Source organism: Canis aureus, chromosome 5, assembly GCF_053574225.1.
Source record: "Canis aureus isolate CA01 chromosome 5, VMU_Caureus_v.1.0, whole genome shotgun sequence".
Taxonomy (NCBI): domain Eukaryota; kingdom Metazoa; phylum Chordata; class Mammalia; order Carnivora; family Canidae; genus Canis; species Canis aureus.
This window is the reverse complement of record NC_135615.1, coordinates 76,284,035-76,302,728: the sequence shown is the minus strand read 5'-3', so window position 1 is coordinate 76,302,728 and position 18,694 is coordinate 76,284,035. Positions and strand designations below refer to the sequence as shown.

Sequence of the window (18,694 nt, the reverse complement as noted above, 5' to 3'; positions counted from 1 at the left end):
ACTGCCAGGATCACACAGTCCTCATAGAGGCCAAGTCTGGTCAGATTGGGATTTCTGGTGGGGTCCAGGACAGCTGGCAAGGGTAGGGCGTGCTAAGACGACCCTCTGGGGGCTTAAAGGTGAAATCCCAGGTGATGTTGACAGAGACCACCAGAGGACAGCAGCTCTTGTTCACACGGGGCGTACCACGTGCCACATATTAACTCACATATAATCTCCATAGTACCCTGTCTTTTGGTGCCATTATAATCCTCTTGTACAGATGAAGAAACTGAGGCATAATCACCCAGCTAGTACCCTGGTAGCCTAAAGCCATGATGTGACTGGTCCCTGGAAAGGCCCTTCCTGAGTGAGGCATGGAGAGGGCTGGGTGGCTGCCCAGGGTCATACAAAGTCAGTGAAAGCCTCAGGATTAGAACCCAGAGCTCCAGCCTCCCAACCCAGGGCCTTCTATCAGTTGCTATGGAGATGAGATCCAGGCATGGATGGTGATGATCGGGAGTGGATGCTCTTAGGAGGAGTCTGGCTAGGTCCTGGGGGCCAAGAAGCCAAGGGGAATCCAGAGTTGTTGGCCTAAGGAGAGAGTGATGGGCGTCTGGAAGAAGTGACAGAGGGAGGCAGGGCCCTGATGCTTGACCTTGCGCTTAACTCTAGGCACAGCCTATAAGGACAGCTCAGATTCCAGAGCCGGACTGGCAGAGGGGACAGCTGCCACCTAAGAGCTATTTGGGGAACAGGGCAGAGGAGTGGAGAGGACTGTGAAGGACAGTTTAACAAGGTCTGGTGATGCGCAGGGAGGGGGCTGGACGCTAGCCTGTCCTCTGACCAGGGACTGTGTGTGTGTGTGTTTGCACACACACCTCTCTCCCAGGAGCCCTCAGGGCGAGGTAGCACTCTCCTGGGCCCAGAGGTAAGGCCCCCTGGCTATGCACCTCCCTGGTCATGGTGCGGCTTCCCAAAATCTACTACGCGCCAAGCTTTACCTACACCACCCCATTTAATCCACCCGAGGACCTCAGTGAGGTGGGAGGAGTCCCCCTCTACAGATGAGGAGGCTCAGAGAAGTGAAGGGAGGAGGCCGAGGCTCACACAGCCAGGGAGCAGCAGAGCCAGCGTGTGGACACGGGTCTGCCTGACTCCCGAGTGTCTCCCCTGCTTTATGCTGTCGTTTCAGATGCCCCTGGGGGAACTTCCAGGATTGGGAATCACACCAGTTGGGAATTGCAGCATTGGGAAATATGCACCAGAACCCAGATGGGGCAGTGAGGTCAAGAAGGGAGTTGGTAGGCCTCAGCCTTTCCCCTTGAGGACCCTCGGCAGGGCTGACAGGGTCAGGCCACCCTCCTGGGTGCCCTGAGCTGCATCTGGACCCCAAGTCCAACCCAACAAGATGAGCATGCTCTTTGGAGATAGTTGTAGAGGTTGAGCAGTCTGAGGGAGGCGAGTCTCACTTGCTCCAAAGGCCCCAGGGAAGTGAATCTTTATGGCTGCCCTGGTCATCCGACCCCAGGGAAAATACCCCTGCGTCAAGGGGCCCCTCAAGTCCGAGCACAGATGCACATCCTCGTCTGCTCATCCTGGGTTTGCTGCAGGCTGGCCTGGCCGATTGGAGGGTGAGTACTTACTTCGGACAAGGACTTTGGCAAAGGAGGAGGCCTGGCCATAAGCATTCTTCACCATCACCGTGTAGGTGGCTGCGTCCTCAATGGTGCATCTGAAAAGGAGACGGGGGGACACCTAGGTGGCTCAGTGGTTGAGCATCTGCCTTCAGCTTGGGGTGTGATCCTGGGGTCCAGGGATTGAGTCCTGTATCAGGCTCTCTGTGGGGAGCCTGCTTCTCCCTCTGTCTCTCTGTTTCTCTCTCTCTCTCTTGCTCTGTGTCTCTCATGAATAAATAAAGTCTTTTTTTTAAAAAAAAATGAAAAAGAGAGAGGAAGAGGTGCCCTCAGGACTGCTGGGCTCCATGGGAAATTCAAGTCCCTGTGTGTGGGTGGGAGAGGCAGGCATTAATATGAAGGCTTCAGGGGTGAGGGGGGAGGCTTCAGGCTTTAGTTCAGATGCCACCTCGGAAAAGCTGTGTGCCTCTGGGCTAGCCACTGCCCTTAGCTGTGCCTCAATGTCCTTCCCTGAAGAACGAGGGACATGACGCCAGCCTAACCTACCTCAGGTGAATGTACTGTGAAAATATGATTGTGATTACTGACTCTGTAGGATCAGACAAGTTAAGCGACTTGCCCAGAGTCACACAGCACCCGAAATTCAACCCAGCTTCAGGGTGACAAACTGTCTCACAGGCATAGCCTCCTGGCCTGTCAACACCTCCGAATCAGGATCCTGGAGCAGAAGCAGGGCACTACTACATGTCTGTGCCAGAACTGGGCCAGATGCCCAGGTGTTCTCAATCTCAGCCCTGGGTCTCATCACGAGTCAGGCTAACGCTGTCTTGTTCCCAGAGTTGGGTTGGCTCCATTCCAGGGCCACATCGGTGAAAAAGTCATTGGTGGGATATGGCACATCTGGCCCCATCGACAAGCCGAGAGGCTCCTTGGCATCCTCGCTCTTACCCTGGCTGCTCGGGGTAGGAATCCCTCTTGCTTCAAGGACTAGTCCCACTTGCCTCTTTAGGAACTCTGACCCTGGATGACTTCCCTGACTGCTCAGCCCACAGGCATCTCCCTTGGCAGCATTGCATGGCCAGATACTTATATCTATGTTATCCCCATTTTGCTTCTGGGGGGTACAATATATATCCTGTCCGTATTCATGTCTCTGAAGCCCAAGTTGGTTGAGTTGGAGGGATTGGTGTACTGGAAAGAACCCAGGAGGGAGAAGAGCCTCAAATCCAGGCCCTGCCCTGCACAAGCCATGCAACACCCTTGATCCTTTTTGTGGAGCCTGGGTTTCCTCTCCTGCACCATGGATGGAACAATGCTTCCTGCAAGAATGGCGGTGGGCGTCATCAATCCTATGCATCTGGCACCTCACACAGGGCTTGGCACCCATAGGAGTTCAGCAGGCGGTAGCTCCTGTGAGCGCTGTAATACGTGCTCTGGGCAGGCTGGTGATCATATTCCCCAGTGCCTCCCTCCATGCATGCTGCTTCTCCCTTTATTTATTTTCTGAGTAGGCTCCACACCCAACACAGGGCTCGAGGTCACAACCCTGAGATCAAGACCTGAGCAGATATCAAGAGTCAGATGCTCAACTGACTGAACTACCCAGGCACCCCGATGCTTATCCCTTCAAAACCACACTTAAGACTTACCATCTCCTGAGAGGTCCATCCAACTCTTTCCCCTCCAATGGCCTCCCCTTGCACTCATGCCCGTGTGTGTACGTATGTGTGTATATGTGTGTCCTCTCCCCCACCCCTTCTGCACCTCCCCACACCGGGAGGAGCACTCCCAGCACCCCTAGCCCAGCATTCAGTCCATCCAGCTGGCCTCTGACTCCAAATTTCTCCTCGTGCATTCCAAGGCATTGGGATGACACCGGAGTGTTTGTTAAATACTGATTTCCAGGCCCACTCCAGATTAAGACCTGCTTCCTCTGGGATCCCAGGGTGGCTCAGTGGTTTAGTGCCTGCCTTCGGCCCAGGGCATGATCCTGGAGCCCCAGGATCAAGTCCCACATCAGGCTCCCTGCATGGAGCCTGCTTCTCCCTCTGCCTGTGTCTCTGCCTCTCTCTCTCTCTCTCCCATAAATAAATAAAATCTTAAAAAAAAAAAAAAAGACCTGCTTCATCTGACTCTCTGGAGGCAAGAGGAGGGCCCATCTCATGAATCAGTGTCTTAACAAGCACCTCAAATTCTTCTGAAGATGAGGCCAACTCAGTTAACAGCTCCAAGGGAGGATTTGAAATCCTGCTCTGGCTTCGGCGGTGTTGGGGCCCCGGGGGTCGGGGGTCTCTCTAGGGCCCACAGTCTCACCTCCTAATCTCCAGCGTCAGCAGCCCATAGTTGTTGGTGATTCGGTACTTGCCGGCAGGAAAGAGGCGGGGATCGATTCGTATGTCATTTTTGTACCTGTGGGGACACAGTGGTCTGTGGCAGGCTGTGCGGCTCTGAGTGGGAAGGGTCCGGAGGCTCTCAGACCTGGATTCCAACCTCAGCCTTGTGCTGTTTACTTGCCTGCGTGAGGTGAGGCAGCACTTTCACTGCTCTGACCCTCAGTTGTGCTCATCTGTGAAATGGGATTAATAAGAGCATTGACCTATAAGGTTGCTGTGGCAATCAACTGGGGTAAGATATGTAAAGCTTTTCTCTGGTGCCCTGAACACTCTAGATGCTCAAAGGCTCATTCTCCTACAGAGAGGTGGGGGCAGAGAAGAGGGAGCCTGTAACTAGGGGTAGCTGCCCCTCCTTCTACCAGGGGTACCCCCCTGGCCCCAGGGTCAGGATACAGCTTTTCCCTCCTCTCTGATGGGGTTGCCAAGGAAGGTACCCCATTCTTCCTCCTTCATCACCCTCTACATGCCCGGACTCTGAACAGAACAAATTCCTTTGAGAATTTGTATCAGAAGCTGTTCATTGGTCTCCAATAGCCATTCCCTCTTATTCTCTTTCTCTCTCTCTCTCTCTCTTTTTTTTCCCCCCCAGGACCCTGAGATTAAGACCTGAGTTGAGATCAAGAGTCTGACACTTAACTGCCTAAGCCCAGGTGCCCTCCCTCTTATTCTAAAGGAATAGGATTCATCACCGAGCCACCCGATGTGTAACATATTTCCTACCCTCTCTTTCTATTAGGTGTGGCCATGTGACTAAGACTTGTCAACAGAGAGTAAGTACAAGTGCCATGTGGTTGCTATTATCACCCTTTGCCCCCTTTATGTCATCTTTCCCTCCATCCTATGGCAAGAACATGGCCCAGACGGTTGCAGGCCTGAGTCCCTGAGGAAGCCGTGGGCGGAGTCACCATAGCTGCCCCACTCTGTCTACCTCAGGCACGCAGTGCAAGAAAAACAAACTTCTATCTTATTTAAACCATTAGAAAATCTTCATGCCCGGGGTTGCGTCCCAGATCATTCTGGAATCAGAATTTCTGGAGGTGGGGCCTGGGCAGCAGTATTTCTTAAACTCCCCAGGTGATTCCCAAGGGTGGCCCAGTGGACTACTCCAGCCCACAGCACCTCGACACTGTCATTTGTTTTCTGAGTGAGGTCCTGCTCTCCCTGCTGTGGGCACTGGGCAGTGAGGTGGCCTTGCTTCTGTCTATAGGGTTGGGAGGCCTAAGGGGTCAGGGCTGGAGAGTGAAAGTTTGTGAAGGCCGAGAGGCCTGGACTCTTGACACCCCTTGCTTTGTGACCTTGGGCAAGTCAGTCCCCCTCTCTGGGTCTCTGTCCAAGGGGCTGTTGCATGGACAGTCAGCCCCAGTGGTGTTTGAGGTTGAAGAGGAGGCCACCGCCGAGAGAGGGCGCCCCAGCTTCGGTGCATTGCTTTCCTGGGACTGGGCTCCCCACACACCCTGTTTGTGTCCATGGCAACCAAACAGTGCCTCACCCACATCCCACCCCCAGGCTGCACCCTCTTCTGAAAGGAGCCCTACTAAATCTCCTTGGAGGAGGGCGGTACCTAATCTCGGTTGCCAATCTTTCCACCTCTGCTAGGCCTGGGGGCCAAAGTCAGGTCGTCCCACCCCCACCTATCAGGAACATTCCGACACCTCAGCCTGGCCAGCTTCCAACTTTTCCAGAAAAATAGCAGCAGCTGCAGCTCTGGGGAAGGCCCAGACAGCCAGAGACCTCAGCGCTCATCTTGCCCCCTCTCTGGGCCCCCGTCTCCTGCCTCACCGGCAGCCCCTCGAAGGCACGGACTGTGCAGGTGACCCTAGTGGCAGCCAGTCATAAAAGAGCATTAAGCCGGACAACAGCGGTGAGGCGCGCAGCCCAGAGCCTGGCTCAGAGAGGCCCTCAGAAAAGAGTGAGATTTTTACTATTTATCTAAATGCTTTTTCTACACATATTTTGGTATCGGATTTTACTTTTTAAGGCTGCTTGGCCTGGTGGATTGATTCGACATCAGATAGAATCACGGCCAGTGCCCACTTCTGCAGTGGAAACGTCGCCACACTGGACCTTGCCTAACTCGTCCGGTGCATTCAGGAAGTGCCCAATAATTGCTGAATGAATGCACTTGTCTGACAAGCCTGGTGCGCTGGGCCCTTCCTCCTCTTCAGCTGGGGGAGAGGGTCTACGGGGACCTGGACAGAGCCCTGGAAGCCAATCCCAGGACAGGGTGTGGCCCTGCCCAAAGCGGTAGATGATGGAAAACCAGACCCCCCAAAACCAGGAGCACCAGGGCCCACCCGAGTTGCTCCCACTGGAGGCTCAGCTCCCTGTTGTGGCAACGTTGCTGGCAGGGTGGATACGAGTCCCCCTCCTGGGAGGCTCCCCCGGAATGCCTTAGACGTGGGCTGCTCAGTGCCAGGGCAGGGCAGGGCAGGCTTGGCTGCCAGGCCGGACAGCTGAGGGACTGACCCCCACCCCCAGCCCAGTCCAGCTGGCAGGAGCAATCCTCCTACCTGACCAGCCGCTTGCAGGCAGGGACTGCCTCGGTCCCCACAGAAATCCAGCGCCCAGCACCAATTCCAGCTCCTGGCACGCTGTTTTGAACGAATGTCATCTGGCAATGACCAGCCCGATGCCAGCTCCCTCTATGCCTTTCTTGATTGCTCCCGGCCTAAGTGCTTTTTATGTCTCTGACTTCTGAAGTGTTACATGAGCTTCGGGAAAGAATAACCATCGTGATTACCCCTTTGCTACTTTCTAGGCAGGTAGAAACACCAAGGCTGGGAGGCAAGAGACAGAGTCTAAGTTCTGACTCAAACCGGCTGTGTGACCTTAGACAAGTCACACTACCTCTCTGAGCCATGAGTGGCCCCAGGCCTCAAATGAGAAGAAAGTGGTGAGTCAGTAAAAGTGGGTGCAAGTATAAGATATTGCTTTTTTCTTTGTGATCTCGGTCATTTGTATGCTTATCTTCTCTCTCCTACTAGACCATCGTCTATTTACCCTCAAGATCTGGCTTATGTGCTGCCTCCTCTGAGAAGCCTTCCTGGATCCTCCAGAGGCAGCCACTTCACTGTCTTCATCTTTACTCTTTTATTTCAAGTCGCACCCATGAATGTTGCCATTTCTCTTGTGGGCCAAGGGTTCTTTGAGGGGTGATTGTGTCTGGTTCATTTCTTATGCCTCAGTACCTGAGTCTGGGCCTGGGGCAGATTATGCTGCCGGTAACTACATGTTGAAATCCTTTCCTTGTCCCCCAGCAGGCCTGATCCCAGGCCTAACACCCAGAGGGAGCTCTGGGAACAGGCTCAGCCTTCCTCTAGGGGGACTGAGAGTCCTGAGGCTGCCATGCTCACCCCTAGGGGAGACACCTGCCGCCTCCCCTGCCCACCCATCCCCTCCACCCTCTCCGCCAGCAGGGCCTAGACTTCTGCTATGGTTGCACTCTTCTACTTTCCCAGCACCTCTTGAGTTCTGAGGCTTCCATGTAGCCGTGGCATTAAATCCTCACCACAGGCAGGCAGGCTGGGCAGGAGGCCTTCAACCCATTTTACAGAGCAGGAAAACTGAAGCAGGACCAGAGAGGTTGAGGCGTGGCTGGGGCCACACACTGATACAGTAGAGAGAGCTGGGTGGGACAGAGGGCTCCCACTCCAGGTCTGAGCTCCTCGCTGGGGGGTGGGCCCTGCCCTCCTCGCCTCCCCTCCTCCTCCTCTGCCCCCTGCCCTGCCTCCCACCGTCATCCTCCAACCCCGGGGACGCCCAGCTCAGAGCAGCTGGCCACCAGAATCATATTTTTACAAGTGCTGGCTCTCCTGCGGCCGCGTCTTCCTGCCCCAGGCTGGCCCCAGGCTGGCCGAGAGGAGGCTAAGAATAACTCCGCGGAGCCTCGCAGCAGCTGCTGCTCTCTGGGGCGTGGGCAGAGCTCGGGGTCCGTGGGCTTGCAGCTTCTCTAGGCAGCAAGAACTTCTGGGGGAGGAGGTGGGCTCCCAGAAGGGTGGTGCTGGGCTGTGAAGAGCTTGCACTCCTTGCTCTTTTGCGGCTGGAGGCTCAGAGCCTGAGGCCCCCTTGTCTCCTGCCCCAGGGGCTTACCAGGTGACCTGGGGCAGAGGCGAGGCCTGGATGGTGCAGGTCAGCAGGACTGTGGCGTGCTCCCAGACGGCGTGGGAGCGCAGTGGGATCCAGAACCAGGGCCCCCGGCCGGAACACAGCTCCCTCAGCTCCTTGGCCTCGCGCACCTTCTCCTCCATCTGGAGGCGGGAGGGGATCTGTGACTCCCGTGAGCCAGGAGGTCACGTCTCTGTCTTTGCTGTCACCGCTCCCCCTGACACTCAGGCTCTGGAGTCAGACCCGCGTGGGCTGGAGCCACCCCCTCACCCACCGCCAGCTGAGAAGCAAGGTGGCGCGGAGGGCAGGGCACGGGCTGTGGAATAGCTGGCCTGGGGTCAAGGCCAGGTTCTTCTACCTCCTACCTGTGAGACCATAGGCAAGTCCTCAGTTTCTTTATCTGTAAAATGGGGATGAGAATAATACTCCCCCACCTTCCTGTGGGGTTGGAGTGCGGAGTAAATGAGTTAGTCCGTGAAAAATCACGGGCCCTGAGAAAGCCCACGTCAGTGCTGGCTGTGCTCGCGGGCCCTCGGGAGGCGGCACGGAGGGTGGCTTCAGATCCCTGACGTTTGTCAGGAATAGTGTTTCCGGACGCTCTCCTGTGGCCTGGGCACTGGGAAGGCCTCTTTACCAGCCCGACCTGGTTTGATCCCCACCTGGGCCCCCAGAGTCCGTACACCGCCCACACATCTGTTTTACGGATGAGAAAACCGAGGCCCAGGAAGGGCAAGCGGCTGGCCCGAGGTCACACAGCTGGAGGGCGGGGACACCGGGGCTCAAACCCAGTCCAAGACCAGGGCCTGGACTGCTGCTCCCTGAGAAGAGGGCAGGTGGGGCGGGCGGCCCCTGAAGGTTGCGGGTCCCCAGACCCCCTCACCCGCCACCTCAGCGCCTTCCGGTCCCGTCTCTGGCGCAGCACCCACTGGGTCCGCAGGAAGGCGACCTCCGTCCTCTCCCAGTCGTTGCCGAAGCCCACTCGCTTCTGCCCTCGCTCCTCCAGCTCCACGGCGGAGGTCTGGCGCCTCAGCTGGGACTCCCTGGGGGCAGAGGCCCGAGGCGGGGGGCCCAGGGTTTGTGGGGGGCCCAGCCAGGCCGCCCGTCCTGCCCGACTGGCATTGGCGGCTGCACCTTAAGGTTCTCGAGGACAAGCTTTTAATCCGCTCTGGCCTCCCAGATACCCCATGGGCCCTGCTTACAGTCGGTGCATAATAAATACTAGGGATCTAGTTCCCTGAGCTCTTTCACAGATCTTTGTTCCTCTTGTCTTCACGATGGCCAAGTGGACGGGGACAGTCCCCCTATCACCTAGGGCAGGGACTTGCTTCAAGCCGGCCAGGACCGGGACCCAGGCCTTCCAACCCAGGACGCGGCGTCCGGCGAAGCCCGGTTGGAGCGCGGACCCCCACCCTCTCCCTCGGGATGGGGTGGTCCCTCACTATTGCTGGGGACCCATCCAGAGAGCGGGCTGGGCCCTGGTGCTAGATGTGTAAGTTCGGGCAGCTTCTGTGAGCCCAGAGTGGGAGCCTGGAGAGGCAGGGACTGCACAGGGTGGCCCTCCCTCGGCCCCGTGTTCTCTGGAAAGGTCTCCTGACTCACCAAGATTTCTCCGAGGAGGCCGTCAGAGCCAGGGCTGCTGCGAGGGCGTAGTCTGCGGCGCTGAACTGATACTCTTCCTCGCTGCCCGGGAAAGGGAGTTAATGGCTCTGCCCGATCCAGGGGATCTGGCCCAGGTGTCCCTGAGATTGAGGCAGCATCTACCTGCCGTCTCAGTACATTAGCTGGTAGGGCTGTGCCTCTCCCCAAGACTGGGGTCTCCACCAAGCAGGGCTGTGCCTCCCCCCTCAGACTGGGGCCTCCACCAAGCAGGGCTGTGCCTCCCCCCTCAGACTGGGGCCTCCATCAAGCAGGGCTGTGCCTCCCACTTCACACTGTGTTCTCCAGAAAGAAGGGTCTCCGAAGGACAGTGTTGTACTTCTTACCTCAGATTGGTCTTATGCACAAAGCAAGCTATGCCTCCCCGCTCAGACTGGGGACCCCTGGGGACAGGGCAGGGGCCGGGGTAGGGTCCCTGATGGTCCCACCTGCTGCGGAAGGTCCGCCTCCGCACGGAGGAACCCATCTGCAGGCTGTGCTGCCGCTCTTCCTTGTGCTCCTCCTCCTGCCGGTGTTCCAGCCGGTGGACCTCCACGGCCTGGGGGGGCCGGGGTTCCCCCACATTTCCAGGGCTGTGGGGCAGAGTCATGGCTTCGAGAGCGACAACCTGCCAAGCCAAGGAGCGTGGTCACTTCACCAGGCCCATCCCTTCCCTGCGTGGTCCTCTCGGCATCCCCGGGAGGTTTGTGGGGTCGGGGGTTCTCTCTCCAGGGGTGAGACAGAGGCGTGGAGGCCGGGGAGGGGCAGGGACCGGGCCGAGAGGACAGAGGCCGGCTGCGCACTCGTGGGCTAAGGCACCACGCGTCACCCTCTGCCGCTGAGTGAGGGCCGCCCCGCACCGGAGCAACAGCTCTGCCCTCACCTTGACCTGGGCCACGCTGTCCCTTCTCTGGGCGTCCACTTCTCAGATGACGAGCCATCCCACCCCGTGATGAGGGCTGCTCTGTGACTCGGGATGGGCAGGGGTCCTCACTCCTCCTTCATGTGCCCACCCAGCCCTACCTCTGCGCCTTTGCCTGCCCTGGTGGCCACGTTGGAAAGATCTTTGTCTCCTCCTGGGCTGCTGAGCACCACCCAGGCTTCACAGCCCAGGCTGACTTTCTGGGCTGGTTGTCGAGGTTAGAAGAGTGCTTGGAGCATAGCAAGTGCCATGTAAGGGTTAGACACGAGCACTGTGTTTCTAACTAACACTGCCAAAAACAACCGGCCACCTAGAATTTTCCTTCCTTTAATCCTTTTTATGCTTTTCTGTCCCCACGCCCCAGTTCAGCTCTGATTTGGAAAAAAACCTCCTCCCATTCGATTATTTCATATGTGTACATCTTCACTCTCTTCCAAGATTGTAAGTGAATTAAAAGGAACAACAGTGAGTGCTCACTATGTGCCAGACCCATCATCAGCCTATTTTGTTGATGAGGAAGGAAAGTGCTAGCCCAAGGTCAGCTGGTTGGTGGTGGGACCATGACTGGTACCCAACTCCGAGCTCTCTTGACATCTATGTCACATGCCTACTGAGGGCCAGGCCGCGGCTATGGCTGGGGACCCCGTGGGCCACATGGCCTTTCTTCTCATAAAGGGATCACAACTGAGGGATCCCCTTTGTATTCTCGAGGCTCAGGTCTGGGCCACAGGTGGTGCCCAGTAAGGGTTGGATCACGTGGGTGTGGAGGAGCCTCAGGGACCAGGGAGTAAATCCACAGATACGGAGAGGTGGGCAGGGAGAGTGCGAGCCCATCAGCTGGCTAGCTTTGGGTTCTTACACAGAGTTCTTTCCCAGATCTGGGCCTTGGTGTCACCACTGGGTCTCTGAGGGCCCCTTTGATGCTGAGGCTCTGGGATGCTCCGCAGACTCCCTGGGGTGGCTTCCCCACCTCCTCCAGGGGCCAGTTCTGGTGGGCAGGCCTGGGGCCTGGGAGGCTCCTTGCTGGGCCTTGACCCGAAGTCGTCCCTGACCCCAGCCTCCCTGAGGTCTTCCCCACCGAGCTGGAATGTGTGTGTCGTATTCTGACCTGGGTGTGAACATGGCACCAAAGGATCACTTCTCTGAGTCCATAACATGGGAGATGGGCCCTCTGGCCTCATCTGAGCACCCTGGCCTGATGGACCTGTTGTGGGGTGTCGGGGGGCACAGGCTGCTGAGGGACAATCTTAGTGGGCTTTTACTCCTTCTTGTTCCTAAGTTTGTTCCCTTTCAGTGTCTGGATTCCCGCAGATTGTTAGCCAGGAACAAAGGCTGCACCAAAACTTCCTTGGCCTCCAGGGGATGACGTGAGCTGAACCAACAGGACAGTCACTCCTTGGGCGTCAGGCCTCTCCTGAGGGATAGGGTCTGCTTGCACCCGGAGAACGACTGGCCCATGCTCCTTGTGTGCCTCCTTCCTCACAGCGCCAGAGGAGCACATGGGTACCACCCTGGGTGGGGAGGCCCCCTTCCCCCAGCTCTCCCGGGACACCGTGGCCCTGGCCCTAGCAGCTGAGGAACGTTCCCTGGCGTCAGCTGCTGGCTCCCTTCCCCGGATGCTCTGTTCCTGATTAGCACCGTGGCGGTGGGGGGGTGGGGGGGGTGACTGGCACCCAACCCTGACCTCCTGGGCCTCCCGCAACCAGACCCCTCGCTTTAGCAGATGAGCCATCAATTCTTTTTAAAGCACTGACTGAGGCTCGGGATTAAGGCGCAACAGGAGGGCAGCGCCATGTGGGCCTGCCGGGGAGGGGAGGGGTCGGCGGGGGGACCTGCCGGCTGCCCTCTCCTGGGGGTACGAGGCCTGGGCCACGGGTCCTGCAGCAGGGCCTCCCCTTTGCTCCCGAGCCCCTCTCTGCTTTCCCACCAGGCCTTCTGACAGGCACCCCCTTGCACGAGGGGCAAGGAGGCCTCTCCCCTTCCTCAGGAGGGAAAGAGAAGCCAGAGGCCGAGTGACCCGCAGGGCCTGACGGCAGGAAGCTGGGTCCTCCGAGCGCCCCCAGCTTCTGACCCCGCCACTGAGCAGCTGAGGCAACCCCTTCCCTCTCTGGGCCTCGGTTTCCTGCCAGCGAGCCCAGGCTGGCCGAGTGCCCTCCTGGCCCTGGGGTTCGGGCCTTGAGGTCTCACTTCCTTTCCCTGCCTGCCCGGTGGGCCAAGCAGGCCTCCGCCAGCTTTGCTCTAGCCCTGCCGGCCCTGCCAGCTCACCCCGGGCCCTTCTACTGCGCCAGCATCCCCGACGCCTCTCACATCACAGAGGGCTCAGCGCAGAGGACCCGGGGCCGCACAGCAGCGATAGGGCCCGCGGGGCACAGAATCCCCTCCCATTCTCACTCGGGGTGCTACCTGGGCACGTGTGTACTTTCTCTTCCCAAATCCCCCAGGCTCCTTGCCCAACACACACACACACACACACACACACACACACACCCCCGACTCCTTAATGGAAAGCTGAGGGTCTCCCTTTTTGAAGGTGTCCCTCCCGACCCCGGATCCCTGGAAGTCACTCACAGAAGCAGCTGTGCCCACTTAGGCGTCTCTGGGGAGAAGATTCCAGAGGATGAGAGGGACCTTGGTTTCTTCTTGCCCCGGGCTCAGCAGGGACTGGGAGAAGAATGTGATCCTGGAGCTTGCATGGGCCTTAAATATAGCAGCGCTGAGACAGTTGATGACAATGGATGGGAACTATGGAGGGGGGGCAGAGAGGAGGGGCTGTCCTGTCAGTCCAGCATTGCTCAGGCGGCAGCAACAGGTGGAGCTGTCCCCACCTCCAACCCGGCCTCCGCACACTGCTCCTTCCCTCAGCCTGATCCCTTCTGCCAGGTTCTCACCCCCACCCACTCCCCAACTGAAGTAGAAAGAAGACCCCCCAACAGGTCAGCCCTGGTTGCAGGGAGAGCAGATAAGGAGCGGTTCTCCCCGTGGCTGGGCTTCTGACTGGGGCCTTGGGGAAGGCGCTTGGCGTCTCTGATCTGACCCCACCTTGTGAAAAACGGAGCTGCGAGACTGGACACTATTTGTAAAGACAGTGGAAGGAATGGGACCTAAAACGAGTCTTCAGGGACACCTGGTGGCTCAGTGGTTGAGCGTCTGCCTTTGGCTCAGGTCGTGATCGGGGTCCTGGGATCGAGTCCCGCATCGGGCTCCCCGCAGGGAGCCTGCTTCTCCCTCTGCCTGTGTCTCTGCCTCTCTGTGTGTATCTCTCATTAATATATAAATAAAACCTTTAAAAAAATAAATAAAAAACAAAACAAGCCTTCAGTGCTTGTACATTATCACATCCACATGGAAGCAGGTTGCTTGTCTTCCCAGGCCCTGGTATGTCCCGGGCATGGCTGAGGCAGGAGAGGAGGCTTCCAGAAGGGCCTCTCCATCTTTCCAGCCTTTGCCACATCCCCTCCAGTGCCTCAGTTCTTTCCCCCACATTCATTCACACCCACCCTTTGTAGGCAGAAGGGAAAAAGACTCCTGGTGTGGTGGAAGCTTTAATTTAGGTGGGGAGACAGGCAGTTACTAAGGGGGGGGCGGGCTGACCAGGAAGGTACACCTGAGCCAGGTCTCAGGGGTTGAGCAGGTTCGAGGAAGGGGGTGCCAGCAGCTCTGGTCGTCCAGAGTACAGCTCTCCTCCCTGGCCTCCTCCTAGAGCCTGATGGGACCAGCAACACTGTGCCTGTCATTCTTCCTAGTGTCTCAGGGGCTAGAAAGAGAGAATGCAAGTGAGCTGTTCAGCTAAAATCTTAATCTCCTGCCCGATTTGAAAACCCCCTTCTAAGCTTTCCTGCTTCTCCCCCTTCCTCCCTGGCTGCAGCGTTAAAAGCATCTTTTGGGGGAGAACATTTGGTGGCTCTCTTCCATCTGGAACTGAACCAACCTCAGAAGGGCTTTCCAAGACTCATATTTATACATTCTTTTTTTTTAAAGATGTTATTTATTCATGAGAGACACAGAAAGAGAGGCAGAGACACAGGTAGAGGGAGAAGCAGGCTCCACGCAGGGAGCCTGACGTGGGACTTGATCTCGGGACTCCAGGATCACACCCTGGGCCCAAGGCAGGCGCTAAAACGCTGAGCTACCCAGGGATCCATATTTATACATTCTGTGTGAGGTGTGAGTGTGAAGCTGTATACAGCAGGGTGGTATGGGTTTCTAATCCAGCAGGAGACAGACATTTAAACTGGTCCTGGAATCCCCTTTTCCCCCAATGCTGCCTGGTGGAGGTGTCACCACTTACCAGTTGTAGGACCTTGGGTAAGTCATTTAACCATTCTGCTTCCGTTTTCTGTACAGTGGGGTCAACGATGCTGGCCTTGCAGTGAGATTGAGAAGACTCGACCAGGGAATGTGCAGCCTGCAGCGGAGTCCCTGGCGCCCAGCGAACACCTGCTACGTGAGAACTCCACTGACCAGTCCACAGCACTACGGATGCTGAGAGCTTACCTTCCTTCTGTGTGTGGGATTCCATTCACCCCAGTGATGCCCTCACTCCTCACTGGGGCATCGCCTCGGGGAGGCCCAGATGGGCCTTAAAGTGCACACAGCCAACCCCACAGGTCAGGAGGCTGAGCAGAAGTGAGACTTGGAATTACACAAAACTTTGTTTAAAACGTATTTTTTTTAAAATTTTTATTTATTTATGATAGTCACACACAGAGAGAGAGAGGCAGAGACACAGGCAGAGGGAGAAGCAGGCTCCATGCACCGGGAGCCCGATGTGGGATTCGATCCCGGGTCTCCAGGATCGCGCCCTGGGCCAAAGGCAGGCGCTAAACCGCTGCGCCACCCAGGGATCCCTAAAACGTATTTTTTTAAAGATTTTATTTACTTGATGGAGAGAGAGTACAAACAGGGGGAGTGGCAGGCAGAGGGAGAGGGAGACACAGGCTCCTCACAGAACAGAGAGCCCCACGCGGAACTCGATCCCAGGACCCTGGGACCTGAGCTGAAGGCAGACACTTAACAGAATGAGCCACCAAGGTGCCCCCAAACCTTGGTTTATTTACTTATTTATTTTTTAAAGATTTTATTAATTTATTCATGAGAGACACACACAGAGAGGCAGAGGCACAGACAGAGGGAGAAGCAGGCTCCATGTAGGGAGCCTGATGCGAGACTTGATCCCGGGACCCCGGGATCACGCCCTGAGCCAAAGGCAGATGCTCAACCGCTGAGCCACCCAGGTGCCCCCAAACCTTGGTTTAAATCCCAACCTCGGCGGGCAGCCCTGGTGGCCCAGCGGTTTAGCGCCGCCTTCGGCCAGGGTGTGATCCTGGAGATCCAGATCGAGTCCCATGTCGGGCTCCCTGCATGGAGCCTACCTCTCCCTCTGCCTGTATCTCTGCCTCTCTCTCTGTGTGTCTCTATGAATAATTAAATTAAAAAACTCTTTAAAAATATTAAAAAAAATAAATCCCAACCTCAGGCACCTGTGCTCATTAATGGAGGGACCCTGGCCTCCTCTCTGGGCTTAGTTCCTTTACTGGTGAGTTGGGAGGTAAGTTCTAACACAATGGGAAGCCTGCCTGCCTTGTTCACTGTATCCTGGTCCCGAGAACAGTGCCGGGCATACAGCTAGCCCTTTGATACATGCTTGTTGAAGAATAAATGAGGGGCTCCTGGGTGGCTCAGCGGTTGAGCATCAGCCTCGGGGCATGACCCCGGACTCCTGGGATTGAGCTCCCTGCCTGCATGGAGCCTGCTTCTCCCCCTGCCTGTGTCTCTGCCTCTCTCTCTCTCTGTGTCTCTCATGAATGAATAAATAAAATCTTTTAAAAGACAAAAGAATAAGTGACTGAGTGAATGAACGAATACCTATCTTGCAGAATGGTTGCAAGATTCAAATGAGGTTAAAATGCATAAATCACCTGGTCTAGCACCTGGCTCATTGTGGCGAGTACCCTTCAATATTTCCTCTTTTCTCCCCTTCCCTTCTTTTCTTCTCCTTCTTACTGCTTTCCCTGGATGTATGAACATTAAGGATGGTTGTTTGTTTTATTTTTTTAAAAGATTTTATTTATTTATTCATGAGAGGCACAGAGAGAGAGAGAGGCAGAGACATAGGCAGAGAGAGAAGCAGGCTCCAAGCTGGGAGCCTGATGTGGGACTTGATCCCGGGCCTCCAGGATCACACCCCGGGCCGAAGGCAGGCACTAAACCACTGAGCCATCTAGGGATCCCCTAAGGATGGTTGTTTAAATTCACGTGCCCAACATCCTAAACTTCCACACCACTTTTCAGACAGCCACCGAGCTGTTTTTGGCAGATGGCTTCACCTGGTAGCCAAGGGGAGCGCTGTCCGGCCCACCACCTCCTTTCCTCCTGCTTCTCGCCCTTCCTTCCCGCTGTCGTCTCCCCAACTCAGTTAATTCCTCTTACTGTTCTCATACTGACAGGTCAAAAGGTATCTTCTTTAATGCCGCTTCCTCCTTAGCGTAGGCAAGGAACATGGGCTGGAGCAGCCCTGGGGCAGAGCATGGGGGCCAGGGTCTCAGGGTTGTGAGCCATTCCTGCCTCCACTGTTTCTGGCCCACTTTATGGGACGTAGGGTGGAGACAGCAACAAGGGACAGGCCTTGGTGGTGACACGTGGTCATAGCCTCCTTGTTCAGGCTGACGCTCAGACCTGGGAGAGGTGCAGAGGGATCCCAACCTCTGGGACACTGGAGGAGCATCAGTCCTAGGGGCCCTATTCCTTGGGCGGGAACTCAGGCAACTCTTGCATGTTCCTGGGGCCGGGGGCTTGGGAGGCCAGGGGTCTGCGGACTTTGCAGGTTGAATGCTGCCCAAGTAATCTTGCCCCCCACCCCTCACCAGGGGCTGTAATGAGGGTGACTCCTGGGAGGTGATTTGAAGCTATGCACAGGGAAACTGTGGGTAGGAGGGCCTCGTTCCCTCCACTTGCCAGAGAGGAATCATCAAAGGGGTTTATCAGAAATACAGATTCCCCAAGAGCCGAGGATTTAGCAGGTCTGGGTGGGGCTAGGGAAGCTGCGTTTTTACATCTCATGATGAGGCAGGTTTGGGAAACCAACTTGGGCAAGTAACCCCTCTGAGCTATCTTTCTCCCTTGCAAAATATCAATAATACAACCTTTCATGGCAGTTTCCCAGGATGATGAGTGGTCAAGTGACATGGCTGGGTTCCTCCTTCTTATTGCTATTATTATTGCTACCTGCTACCACACCTGTTTGTTTATTCCTGGGCTGGGCTCTGCTGCAAAGACTCTCTTGTCTGGGCTAGGTGGGGCCAGGCTCTGCAGATTCCTGGTAATGGGGTCAGGGCCTAGGACTCTCAGGGATGCTAATGCCTCAGCCCAGCTCCGCGGAGCCTCAGACCCTTTGCCTTCTAGCTGCTTCCAAGCCCTGTCTGCAGGCCTGGGCTGCCTGCTTGGGAGACCAGAGACCTGGGACCTGCCCTTCGGTGGGGCCAGGGCAGCCTGCGGAGGGTCCTATGGCTCAGAGCCATTCATCTCTCTCCTCAGGCACTCAGACTCCACCCTCAGAGAGTCACCAAGTAGTTGGGACATCTATCTATCGTCCCGAGGAGCTTAGAGAGCTTCACAGCCCTTTTATGGCCTTAAAAAAAAATATATCTCTGTGACTCCCTGTCCCACTTACCTGGTGAGAACAGTCCGGCTGTTAAGTTGTTTCTCATTACCAAACAAGGTGAAGATAGTCAAGATAGTCAACCTTTGGCCAAGTTCACCCCAAGTGACAGGAAGGAGACTTGTTTGCAGTGTGGGGGGAGGGGATAATCATTGAGGCCACCTTAGTGGCTGCTGCGGAGAAAAGGGGTGGGGGTGGGGAGGACTGCGGTGGTCAGGAGGGTGGCCCACCCCTCTGTTATGGAGATTCGGGTCTAGACCAATGACCCTGAAGAGCTGTTAAATATTAATGACAAACAGATAAGAACACCAACACCTGGGCAGCCCAGGTGGCGGCGGTTTAGCGCAGCCTTCAGCCCAGGGCCTGA

The 18,694-nt window shown here is 56.5% G+C and overlaps 1 protein-coding gene across 1 annotated transcript in view; it reads right to left on the bottom strand.

The window, feature by feature from the left end:
- Positions 1-13,394, bottom strand: part of MYOM3 (myomesin 3) — a 47,706-nt gene extending 34,312 nt beyond the window's left edge. Inside the window, exons 1-7 of the mRNA XM_077899129.1 lie at positions 13,239-13,394; positions 10,198-10,376; positions 9,713-9,793; positions 8,994-9,153; positions 8,099-8,256; positions 3,930-4,025; positions 1,626-1,714 (exon numbers count right to left, since the gene is read on the bottom strand). Coding sequence (XP_077755255.1) covers positions 1,626-1,714; positions 3,930-4,025; positions 8,099-8,256; positions 8,994-9,153; positions 9,713-9,793; positions 10,198-10,358 — 745 coding nt within the window. The 5' untranslated portion in view covers positions 10,359-10,376; positions 13,239-13,394. The remainder of the gene's footprint in view (positions 1-1,625; positions 1,715-3,929; positions 4,026-8,098; positions 8,257-8,993; positions 9,154-9,712; positions 9,794-10,197; positions 10,377-13,238) is intronic.
- Between the last annotated feature and the right edge of the window lie 5,300 nt (positions 13,395-18,694).